The sequence below is a fragment of the Bidens hawaiensis genome, unplaced genomic scaffold (genome assembly GCF_021521415.1).
Source record: "Bidens hawaiensis isolate Kalapana, Puna unplaced genomic scaffold, B.hawaiensis_p1.1 tig00034026_1, whole genome shotgun sequence".
In the NCBI taxonomy this organism is placed as follows: Eukaryota; Viridiplantae; Streptophyta; class Magnoliopsida; order Asterales; family Asteraceae; genus Bidens; species Bidens hawaiensis.
Genome location: NW_027505306.1, coordinates 1 through 12766, shown reverse-complemented (window position 1 = coordinate 12766; position 12766 = coordinate 1). Strand labels below are relative to the sequence as shown.

General features: G+C 33.3%; 1 protein-coding gene across 1 annotated transcript; it reads left to right on the top strand.

Moving 5' to 3' along the window:
* Positions 1 to 2850: 2850 nt before the first annotated feature.
* LOC143612240 (uncharacterized) lies at positions 2851 to 6880 on the top strand. Its single transcript, XM_077086269.1, has 7 exons — positions 2851 to 3000; positions 4714 to 5277; positions 5819 to 5907; positions 6099 to 6198; positions 6296 to 6357; positions 6429 to 6573; positions 6776 to 6880. The coding sequence occupies exons 1-6, from the start codon at positions 2851 to 2853 to the stop codon at positions 6544 to 6546; spliced, it is 1083 nt and encodes a 360-aa protein (XP_076942384.1). The 3' UTR covers positions 6547 to 6573; positions 6776 to 6880.
* The last annotated feature ends 5886 nt before the right edge of the window (positions 6881 to 12766 follow it).

Genomic DNA, 12766 nt, shown 5'->3' with positions numbered 1-12766 from the left:
ACTCATTCAATCATTTCCTTTTTTAAGTTTGACCTATTATGACTAATTATATACATTTTATACAACTCATTCAATTTAATGAGTCATATTTGTCACCCCTAGTATTTATATATATAATGAGGCGCCCAAGGGAACTTTAAATAATTATGGGACGTTATGGAGAAGGGCTTCGAAGCCCCGATGCTCCCGTGACGCTGACGTGACGTTATGAAAGGGCTTGGATGCCCCCCTCCTTAAAGAGTAGCCTTATTGAGCTTTTGATAAAAAGTACATGACCATAACATGTTATTACGTCTACTGACTACTACAACTAATGAAAAAGATTACTACTAGTCTAAAGTTTATGGGGCCATCCCCTCACTTGGTCTAAGATTCGTCGTCACTAATAATACTTTATATTTCTACTTAGTTGCATGAACACGTTAACTTCGGATTAATTACATCAATGCTACTATTTCGACATCCTTTGTATTTTTATAACAGTAAGCAAATTAATAAAAATCATTAAACTTATATAGAAAAGAAAGCTTTAAACAAATCAATAACACCCTTTAAACATTTTGAGCAAGCTTAAATGGAAAACGAGCTACAATAAAGTAACTGTAAAACGGGCTGCAAGCTGCGTTGCAACCCACTTTTGGATGACAAAGACGATCATCCTAGATACAAATTTTTAGGTTTTAGAGGCTGAAGAATGCATGACCCGCTAAACCTTATTAAAAGATTCTACAGCCTTCATGACTAGGAAATCATTGTCTCTGAACCCAACAAGAAACGGTAATAACCTTGAAACCTTTAAATAACCTTAAACACAATTTACCATCTTTGATGATTAATGGTCTAAGTCAAACAAATACAACCTACCAACAAATTAATCCCTAAGGATACACGTTGATTAACTATTTAATTAAGTTGTCTTGTTGCAATAAAAAATAACATACATGTTTGGATGCATTAAGTGCAAATGAGGGGCATTGTGAACTTGTAAGAGACTTGAAGGGCCAATATGTTCTATTTCTCTTGAATTTGCATTACCTAATATGCTTTTAACATCATATTTGATCTCTGTTAAATAAAATATATTGTTTTATTATTCATGTAATACCAAAGTTTCAAACAAAAGTGGTCAAAGACATCCCTAATTTGGTCACCACCAGAAGGTTACTTTAAATTATAACTTGGGACCACAAACAACACCTGCTAATAATTACGATTTTGAAAAGCCAAAGTAAAAAGGTAACGAGTGCATATCATATATGGTTTTATAAAAAATTTTATATAATTATATAAATTCATCAAGTTTCATTTTAAACCGGCTACCGTCAAGAGGAGGGCAAGCCCGTATGCATATGGAACTAAAGCAGGCCTGGACCCGTATCAATAATCTTCACGCGATCTCCCCTGTTAAACTTCATTATTTTGGATTAAGAAATCGGTAGAATTTCAAAGACGGATGAAATGAAAGAGAAGATCTTTAGGAAGGAATTTATATAAAGATAGAGATGGAAGTCGTCACATATGACGAAATTCATTTGAAATGTGTCTTCCCGGCGGTTTCAATATGGCACAAATGTCGAAAAGTTGGGAATTTTGCCGGAGCCGATAGAAACCAAATAAAAACATCCGGGGTCGACTACCTTTGACCAGAAACTTTAAGGAAGGAATATGGATGGGTCACGGGTCCGACAAATTTTCGATAACATTAGACATTCATCTGTTTAATCGAGATGTTATTATGACATTCATTTTTATCGGGACTGCTTACTCAAATAGTCAAATGGTTGACTTGTATACGAACTGCCGAGAATGTAATTTAATACAATTTGGGTTTTATCTAAACGTGTGCTACAACATGTCTAGCATTAGTATCCACATGACACGATACATTGGAGCAAATCAAGTTAACAAGTCTTATAGTGAAGATCGTTGATACTTGTGATGTGTGTTCGATGACCTCCATGCTAAGACCGGAAAACTCAAAACTCAATACAATCCTTGTAGAAAGAACCACATGCCGTGATCGTAAGTAGCGAAAACGTTCACAAAAATCACGATGGTGAATTGGTGATTGGTTGTAGTCGTAGGCGTAGCTATTGACATTAGATGTGCACAAATCGGGTATTTTCAGGAACCAGAACTGGTTCCGGGCATGGTCAACAAAAGTCAAAACAAGGTCGGGTAGAATCCAAAGCCCGGGGAGAAACGGATCGGTTCCGGTTACGGGGAGAAACCCAAAGCCCAGTCCGTACCTGTGGGTAGGGTAGGGTCGGCCCCGGTTCCGGGTAGGAACCATCGAGTCGGGTCCAGAACCAGTTTTTTTCCACCTGCAATTGATAGAGGTGCACAAACCGGGTATTTTCAGGAACCGGGTAGGAACCGATTCCGGGTATGGTCAACAAAAGTCAAAAAAGAGCCCAGGTAAGAACTGGTTCCGGGTATAGTCGGGTATTTGACCGGGTTTTCCGGTTTTTTTGGGTATTTATGGTTTTGACCGGGTATTTCTGGTTCCGGGCCGGTTTCGGTTCCGGGTACGGATTTGAGGAGAAATCCTATACCAGATCCTACACGCGAGTAGGGTACGGGTAGGAACCGATTCCGGGTCGGGTACACCGGTCGGGTCCGGAACCGTGTATTTTGTGCACCTCTGCTCCTCTAGTAATTGACATCATGTCTCTTAGAAAACTGCGAAAGCCCATAAGAGGCCCAAATATACTAAGCCCACTAACCACTAAACCTACTCACAACCTCCACCAAAAACTGCTCACAACTCACGACTGCGTTCATTCCAAGCTCATCACTTATTTTCTTCGATTAATAATTTGTTATTGAATTCGAAGTATTATTAACAATATGCCTAAAGGAGAAGATGCAATCATCAGAAAGAAGAACAAATCGAACAGAAAAAAGATGCGTAGCGATTCATCCACGGTTTCTAATCGTATAGCCGCCATCATCGCACAGAAAAAGCGTCGTCAGTCAGGCAAACGTCGAATGTGTCAGGTATCAGCGCAAATACTGCTCTATTATTAGATTTAATGACCGATTAAACTAATTATTTGGATTGATTTATTAATATGTTAAGTGTTTCTGCTTACTTATAGCCACACATAAACATATCTGTTTAGTTCAAACCCTAGAAAGCAACAGGTGACATTAAGTGTGTGTGGACCAAGCTTTGGTTGAGAATAACCGAATTATGTGAAAGAATTGATGTTTAATAACGATTGCATGAGCATTTTTTTTACTGAGTGCCGTGCTGACCGAACACAATCGCTAAGCAGTTAATGCGGAAAAATATCGAATATCGGTTACCAACTGAAACCTGAGATATCCTTTATCGTGATGAGATATTGGCGTGATATCGGTAATATCATGTAAAATTCATATATATTGCAGTTTAACACTAATAATTCAAGAAACTCTCTTACCACTAACAAATTAACCTTTTGCAACTTGAAAAACACTAACAATCATAGCAAGTAGGAACTGATTAAGACTTATAACGCTAACATTGAACACTAAAAATTGATAATTAAGACTTAAAACACTGATATCGGGAATATCGGTGATATATTGGTTAAACATCAGTCCAATATCGGTCAATATCGTTGATATTATCGGTACCGATATTCTAACCGATATTTTGACGTATATTCTACCACAGGACCGATAACTGATATATCACCGATATCGGCGTTATCGACTGCATAGCACAATCGTCACTGGTATTCATTTTTTTCATGTTTTCGGTACCGTGCTGACCGAACACAATTGTAACTGGTATTCGTTTTTTCATGTTTTTGGTATCGGTACCATTTGGTTTCTGTGTTTTTTTTTGTATGGGTGTGCACGGTTCGGTTTGGTTATTAGCTTAAAGCAAAACCGAAATGAAGTCATAGGTTAATCTATTTTATTAACCTATCAGTTTTCGGTTAGTTGGGCTGATTTGTTCACTTAGTTTATCAGTTTTTCGGTTCGGTTAATTTGTGCCAATATTGTTGCTTAGAAATGGAGGTATAAAAGCTAGAAGTATATGAAAATATTAATGGTTTGGTTCGGTTAATCGAGGGTACAAGAAAAAAATTGATAACCAATCTCGGTTAGTCGGTTTTGGTTAAATTCGGTTCGGTTATTGCTTACCCCAAATTTTTGGTATTTTCAATGGTATGGTACTCGGTATATTTACTCACTTTCGGTTTCAGTATGCATAGTTGTCAATAGCGACAAACGACCTATACGCTATGTAGTGATAGCGATGAAATACGGGCTCTATTTGATGTTTACCGAAAAAGTATTAGAATTTTTTAAAATGTTTTACATTAAAGTACTTCACCAAAATACGATTATAATCAACATAATCAATAGCTACCACCAAAATTGCTAATATAATCAATAAATGCCACCAAAATAGCTAATAAAAAATGCAGATGGTTGCTATTTTCACCCTATTATGTCGCCACTGACCACTTATCGTTAACTTACCTCTACGCTACATTATTCGCTATAGCGGGCGCTACGAGCTCTATTGACAACTATGTCAGTATGGTACCGATATCATGATATTATCTAAAGTTGCTGCTGTTTTGTGCAAATATATGTTGGCTGTTAATTTTGTGGTGTTTTCATGAACTTTAGTTTGTGACTTATATGACATGTTGATGATTTAGAATACATGTGATATAACTAGAGAATCTTATACGTTGGTTTATTTAGGGAATGTGTTTTAGCCTCCCAACTCTAGAGGATCCTTTTAATGACAAGCCAAACAAAGTTGATTACAACAAGGACAAGAAAACAAAGACTAAGAAAGTTTGGCCATCAAAAGAAGCCGATCCTTTGACCAAACATGGAAATAATGGCTTACAGAACAAGAGAAAGGCTAACGGTGATCATCAACCAAATGGGAAAAACCAGGAACAGAAACGCGCTCGGGTCAACAAAGAGTCAACACAGTCAGATAAAGAAAACACCAAGGATGTAGGCTGTCCATCCAAGTTCTTGATTTCATGTTTGAAAACGATACAGGAAACGATGCATAATGAAGAAGAATTTGAAAGGGGAAAGCCTTTGTTCTTTGATCCATGGGGGTTTGAATATTGGAGATGTTATTCAGGTGGCAAAAATGTATTGGAGACAAGTGGTCATGCTACCGTGGAACAGATTGCTTGGATTGGATCAACCGCTGTTGATACCATAACAAAAAAGGAAAAAGAAGGTGTATTTTTTACAAGCCCCTACCTTTTATTCATTGTACCATCACAAGAGAAAGCAGCACAGGTATACCTAGCTTTGTTCAACACAAATTGCTTGTTTATGATGCGTTCACTAAAAACAAGATTGTTGATCCATTGCACTTATCATCTAGGGTTTCATGGCATAAGTCTGAATTTGTTAAAAAGAAAGACATTGCTGTGTTAAATAAAGAGTGAAGTTTAGAAAAGTATCATAAATCATTAACCACTAGGTTAGAAACCTGTGTATAACACAAGATTAACAAAGAAAATATTAAATAGTTAGTGATGAAGATTTATGAATTCTAAAATGATATTTGGAGATTAGATATGATTGAAATTATGTTTTAAGTTATTATATTTAAGGGGTGAAATAAGAGAATCAGGAAAAATAATCTTATTTGACATGTGGCAAACAGTTATTTATTAGGTATTGATTTGGTTTATGGTGGTGTAACCACACAATTATTTAGAGAGAATGTATTGTTGGGGTTTTTTTTATTATATCATTACCATAACATATGATTTGATTAGGTTTTCTTTGTAATGTGCTTTACGGGATTTTCATTATACTATACTATCTGCAGGTACGCACTGTGTGCAAGCCTTTGAAGGCATTTGGAATACATACAGTGAGTCTACATCCTGGGGTCTCTATAGATCATCAAGTTCATGGGTATTTACATAAATCTATGAAAACTTAAGTTGTGTACTTGCATGCTCAATTATGCATTTCTTAACTGCAATTTATGCAAAGTTGCAAACATATTAATAACCTTTTTTATTGCTTGAATGAATACTTTTTGGATCATACATATTCCTGTATAACTGTATTATCACATGATGGAAACTCTGTTTCTGATACAGATTAAAAACTTGTGAGCCAGAGTTTCTTATATGCACACCAGATAGACTTGTGGAGCTTGTTTCCATGAATGCTGTTGATATTTCTGGTGTTTGTTCACTGGTATTCTATTGAACTTTTTTACATCGTCCAAGCTAGTTTTACCTCTTTGATGTAGATTATGTTTGTGTTTACTGATATTTCATGATTATTTATACAGATTATTGATGGACTGGATTCTTCTTCTGGAGATGCTTATCTTGACAGCATAAAGTCTATTCAAAATAATCCGGGATAGACGCAATGTCCACAATACCTGGATTTAATCAGATACAATTTGAAGGATTTATTCAGCAACATATTTCTGTTGACCCGCATACGGTGGTTTTCTGCAGTGGGTTGACCGATGCCTATTTAGCTGCAGTGTCGAGTCTTTTGCCAAACCCAACGTGCAGATTGTCCGTTGATTAGTTTTTTCAAATGGTTATTCATGCAAAGGTATATGAACTTAATGCGTTAATTATAATTATGAACAATAAATTTACAATATAATAACAGCAATCTTTGGAATATACATGATAACGAAAGTTGTATGCAACTAGGCTTAAAAAGTACACGTTGTCGTTTATTAGATCTGTGTCATGTATTGGATTATCATATTCATTAATATCTTCTGATATAATTTACCAACATGTTGCAGCGGGAATGAACCAACAGTTTTCATGATTGATACGGGCGAGGCTGTTTTAAGTAAAGCTGAGATGGTATTAGGTAATTTAATTGTCTTTTAGCCTGTGTTCTTAAATATTGAGCCTTCTCACAAAAAACATTAGTTTTACTGATATCAAAGAGTGTACTCGTCAATTTTGTTTGTTGTGTCGGTAGTTCTATTTGCAAATTAAGACATTTTTTTTTAAATAGAGAAGAGTCCATCTTAACATATGATTGAGTCCTCTTTCCCTTTTGTAATGTAGTTCCCTTTTGTAATGTGGTTTAAAAGTTAATACTAAGTTACCTTGAATGCTTATTTGGTATGATATCTGCGTTCACTTCTTGTCTTTTGGTAATTAAAAAGTGTGTAGAAGTGGTTTTCATATTTTTAATTTAGCGAACAATGTAAACATTATAAATGACACTTTTAGTCTATCGTGCTTGTTTGTAATACATATCTTTTTTTCGATAGGGACTTGGGTAATAAAACAAAATATAGCTCCTTTGATAGGCCTTTATATCTTGTCAAAATATGCTTGTACTAAAACACAGTAAAATGTTTACTTAAGAGTATTCTTTTATTTATGTAATACATGTATCACATTCGAACTACGTTGTGCTACCAAGTTGGTATTGTTTTGTTACAATTGATCACTAAAACAATGTCAAAATAACCTCTCGAGGACGTCAACTTCACATAACGTGAGAGTGATTGATGATTAACAAGTTAAACTAAGTTATTTTTGTTGCCTAAGAGCTCACATTGACGGGAAGGTTTGGCACCTTGATGTCGGCACCTAGAGGTTTAGTTGCAACAAGTATAGCTTATCTTAAGAGAGATACTATATAATGTTTGGTCATTCTTATATACAAACGTTATATTTAGCCTTATGCAATTGTTTCTTGTACTCTCCAACAATATATCGTATCTTATCTTACGATACTAAGAATAAAAAATAATAATGCTTAGTTGGTCTAATCACATTCAATCATAGCATAAAATTCCTTCATAATCTTCTAATCTCTTTTTTCCTAAATCCATGCTATCCGTGGGTCATGGGTGAAAATGGTTTGACCTATCACCCATGAATTACAACATTTTGAATATATTTCAAATTATCATGCACACTTAATAACCATTTATAACAATTTAACACATAAAATATTATTATGCCAAATGTATAACTTATTTGTATTAAAGAAGTCAACATTGTTTAACAATAAGGACTGTGGATTCACATTGAATTATGAAAAACTTCTTACTTTATATATGTAAAGTATTAATTATACTATTTAATTTTTAGTTAATGTGATTATTTAATTTTGAACTTTTAATTTAATTTTCTCAGTGTAATCAATCTTAAATTCGAGATGTCTGTTTTTTTGGAAACCGTCAATTCCCGTTTTTTTATTTCATAAACATTTATCGCATAATCAATTTCAACAAAAGAAATAGGATCATATAAAACACAATATTTCTTGGCAGTTACTTTATATCATACGGACCAAATCATTTTATGTACTTCTAATATTTTGGTTTTATTATTGTTGTGAATCTGTTATATGTTTTTACTGCTTATTTGAACTCATAGCAATATTAAATTTGTTTCTACGTTTTTCATATGAATGCAAATTTAAGATTCTAAACTTCTTATTATTTGTACTATATATTTCTTTTTTTTTCTTACTTTTAATTTTGTGTCTTTATTTCAAATAATGGACTTTTTTTAATTTTTTTTCTATTTGATAAATCCTGTGTAATACACGGGTTCAAAAGCTAGTTGTACATAAATCAACAAAAAAGATCAACCAAACTAACTAAAATAATCCTTAAAAATACCATTTTGTTTAACTTAATTTATTTTCGTCATTCTATTTTAAGAGTACATATTATGTTCTATGCATTAACCAAGGTGCTACATTACACGAGTGAAAATTGGTAAAGAAGAGTTGATTTACGTATCATATACAGAAAGCGATTCGAATAGGATATATGATACACATTATATAAATTATGTAATTTCATAGATATGAGTAAAATTATTTTTCCATAATACATTTTTCCAAGATTTACTCCAATATCAATGCCCAACAATCATTAAACTTGTGAGGTGGAAGAGTGAAACTGAAGTATGATTTTGTCAGGCTGCCATGTTATGGTGCAAAATCTTTCATAGGTGTCGAAATAAAGGCTTCCATTTAAATTTTTATCATGTGTGCGGTTGTGAGTTCCTTTGTTGTTTGGGTCCATTTTCCCACAATAATGGAATACGACGAGTAATTTTAAAGAAAGTAAAATATATTATTATCTCCAAAATAAATCTTTTTCAACTCCAAAATAATGGAGTTGAACTACAATAAAGTACAGAAATTTAGTCGGTAAAAATGTCACTTAAGACTTAGGAGTATGAATTTATGATAAGAACATAATATATTTTAAGTTTAAATTAAGGTTCGGGTCACTTTATAGCTGATCAACGAACACTCTTAGCTACATGGGTCAAGTCCCGGTCAACTTGATGGATTCATGGTTTGAAACTTGAAACCTTAATTTTATACTTAATTTTTATAAATGTGTGTTGTGTCGTACCTTAATATTATTGAGTGTTTTACGTCAAAATTTAAAGAGGTAAAAAGACAAGTATCGAGTTTAAGTTTAAACATACTTAGGTTGTGTCGTAAGCTGTAAATTTATATCTAGAGAATTAACATATAAAAATATAAATAAAAACAAAATTTCGGGTTAAATAGACCATGTTCATGGCAGCTTGTAAAAATTCGTGTCGTGTTTGGGTTCTTGTGCCTAGCATTTCGAGTATATGTGCGTCCGAGTTTGTGTCATGTTTTCATGTTTGACTTGTCAACTTGTTTTAAAGAAAGAATATGACATATGAAGATTTCTGTGATAGTAATTTTATTTTATTTTAATAATTTAAACTTAATTTAGTAGATCCTAACGACATATTCTTATTCTTATGCATTATTATATTTTTCTTTAAAAAAATTGTAAAGTGGTTAGTTGGAGAATGAAGCAGGTGAACGCAAAGTGTACAAATTCAGGAAAGGAATGAATGAAATAATGAAAACATTGAACCCATTTCATACCCAAATTGTCTGACTAAAGTGTTAAGTGTACATGACTGCTCAACCCACTTCAAGACTCTATACCAACCTTATATCATCTTAGTCGTTGCACCAAATGTAGTAGTAATTTTATGTTTATATTTACAACATTCTAGAATTAACATAATAATAATAGAATCTAATCAAGGTTTGACTCGATGAAATTGTCGTTTACAAAAATGATTCAACTGATCACAAATTTATGTACGCTCTTCGCAATTTTACGTGCCATGATACGTTCTCATGCCAGATTTCTGCATATTTACTTTGTCCAATTGGCCGGTGCTAAACCAAACTTCAAAAATGTACCACAATAATCTTAAGTTTCGACATATTGGCTGCCAACAAGCTTTTCACTAACGGGGTTAGATTCCGTTAGTTTTGATGACATGGATCGGAAATAAACTTAGGTAGTGAGAGTTCAGGTCAGAACGCGTTTTGGGTCGAAAGTGGTTCATGTCAGATTGGTGGTGGTGGTGGTGGTGGTTCGGTTCGTTTATTCTTGTTAAAAAAGTAGTCCGGTTCATTTATTTTTGTTAAAAAAATGGTTCGGTTTGTTTATTTTTTCTTAAAAAAAGTGGTTCGGTTTGTATATTTTTCGGTTCATATATTTTTGTTAAAAAAAGTGGTCCGGTTCTTTTATTTTGGTTAGAAACTTAGTTCGGTTCGTTTATTTTTGTTTAAAAGTTCTTCGGTTCATTTATTTTGGTTAGAACACTTTAATATTAATTTAAAAATAATTTTTACCACATAAGCAGTCCACGTCAGTATATTTGTCACACCATCTTACACGTAATCATCTACGTCATCGAAAACTAACGGAATCTAACCCCGTTAGTGAAAAACTAGTTTAGTACCGTACGTTCTGTTGATTAGGAGGGTTAGTAGGTTAGTGGATTATGTTTGCTGGATAATAGTCTCACATGCTCCTTGTATCTTACTGCTTTCTAGGACTTGTGCAAGCCTGTTAAAGTTATATGCATGACTGAAGCATTAAAGAGTTGTCTAATCTCTCTTTATTTTCTCTCTAGCTTCCTTCTTTCTTTGATGATTTGATCAAGAACCCATCATTGTAAAATATTGAACTTTTTTTTTGGATATTTGTTACTCTATAAATACACCATATTTAGTTACAGCAACACTCTCTATAGCAACCGAAAAACAAAACCCAAAAAATTAATAAAAGCTTGACAAGCCATGATACCCGCAATGCTACAAAGTTTGCACGACTAATTTTAGTATTAGTAAACCAAGATCATCATTTGCTTTAGAAGAAGCAGTATTTATAGTTACCATATCATCGAATCGTGCCAAAGATGTTAAGAACTAGTAGTAATACTTCCACTAACAAACCTAATATGTTCTTTGCAGAAAGTGCTATAGACATAGCTCTATTCCAGTGAACCAAATCCGGCACTATTAAATATTTTGGAGAAAAGAATCATCCCAGGATGATCAGAAGGATTGAGGCGCAATGGATTTGGGGAATAACTGAATCGTTCGAGTTATTTAAACAAAGTTTGTGATCGCTTTTACCCTTTTAAAAAATTTGCTACCAATTATAGATTTTTTATTAACTTTTTTTTCTAAATTATTTGACTGAGATTATTTCAATTTTAAACTTTTCTTTTATAAATTTTGTAATTTTCATTTTTTTACATTAGCTTTTTTGCAAAATTTAGGAACATTTTGTTTCTATTAAATTTACAAAATCCATGACAAAATTTATTTCTATTACATGTTATACATAATTAGTCGTTTTCTCTTCACATGTTATTCTTACTTACGTGACTGATCGATTTAAATCGGTAGCAATTTTCAATCGCTAATACTCAGTTCTATAGTAATGAGGGGTTACCTAACTTGAGTTTAGACTTATAAGAAACATATCTTACCTAGTTAACTCAAATAATTTGTTCTTTTTCTAATATAAGTTATTAATGCACCAATCTTCTTCTGGTCATAATTTGATTAGTTTAATCTTGTAACATACCCAATTTCGGTCAGAGACTGAGACATTAGACCATGCAATGAATGCTTGTCGTTGTAATTTCATTTTCCCCACGCTAAACTTGACCTGGAATTTTGGCATCTACCTTAAATAATATACCATTTTTATTTAAGCTTGGGATGGGAGTGCCTCAAAATTGGTAAAAAAAACACAACCATGTATAGTTCATGTTAGATATCCGAATTCAAGTTGTCAAAACATACACATAAACTTATACGTCACAATTAGTCAATTTTATGGGAAGCACAATAACTATATATACGTAGCGTGAATCATATGTAGTGAGAGAGATAATGATAAGTAGCTATGATGTATAACCGTCTTATGTGTAAACTTTATATAAAGAATCATAATAAACATAAATACACATATATAAAGAGTGACCGAGTTGACTCAAAGGGGAGTAAAATAAAGCAATACATATGGCCACAAATTCTAAGAGGTAACAAATTATATGTAGTTAATTTCGGTTTTGAAACTATACACACGCATAGATGACACATGTGTAACTAGATCGGAGTCAAGTTTCTTATGACAAAGACCCCAAGTTTATTATGCGTGCTAGGCTTCCAAAAAGATTGAGACGGCCTTGCGCTTGACACACACCCGTTAGTCAATTTTAAATAAATAATCACGCGATATACAATAAATATATATATATATACATACATAGTGTTGACAAATGTAGCAAGAGAATTAATGATAAGTAGTTATATTGCGCAACCGTCTTATGTGTCAGTTAAAACTACAGACACACACTTATTCAGTGATAGTAGTTTTCTAACTAAAACCGATTTCAAAAATTTAAATATAAGAGTGCAAGAAGTGCAATAAGCATGTTTGTAG

Excerpts from the sequence above, each read along its gene's own strand:
- LOC143612240 (XM_077086269.1), top strand. The coding sequence starts at position 2,851 with ATGCCTAAAGGAGAAGATGCAATCATCAGAAAGAAGAACAAATCGAAC. Across the intron at positions 5,278-5,818 it reads CACAAGAGAAAGCAGCACAG|GTACGCACTGTGTGCAAGCC; the intron begins GTATACCTAGCT and ends TACTATCTGCAG. Across the intron at positions 5,908-6,098 it reads ATAGATCATCAAGTTCATGG|ATTAAAAACTTGTGAGCCAG; the intron begins GTATTTACATAA and ends TTTCTGATACAG.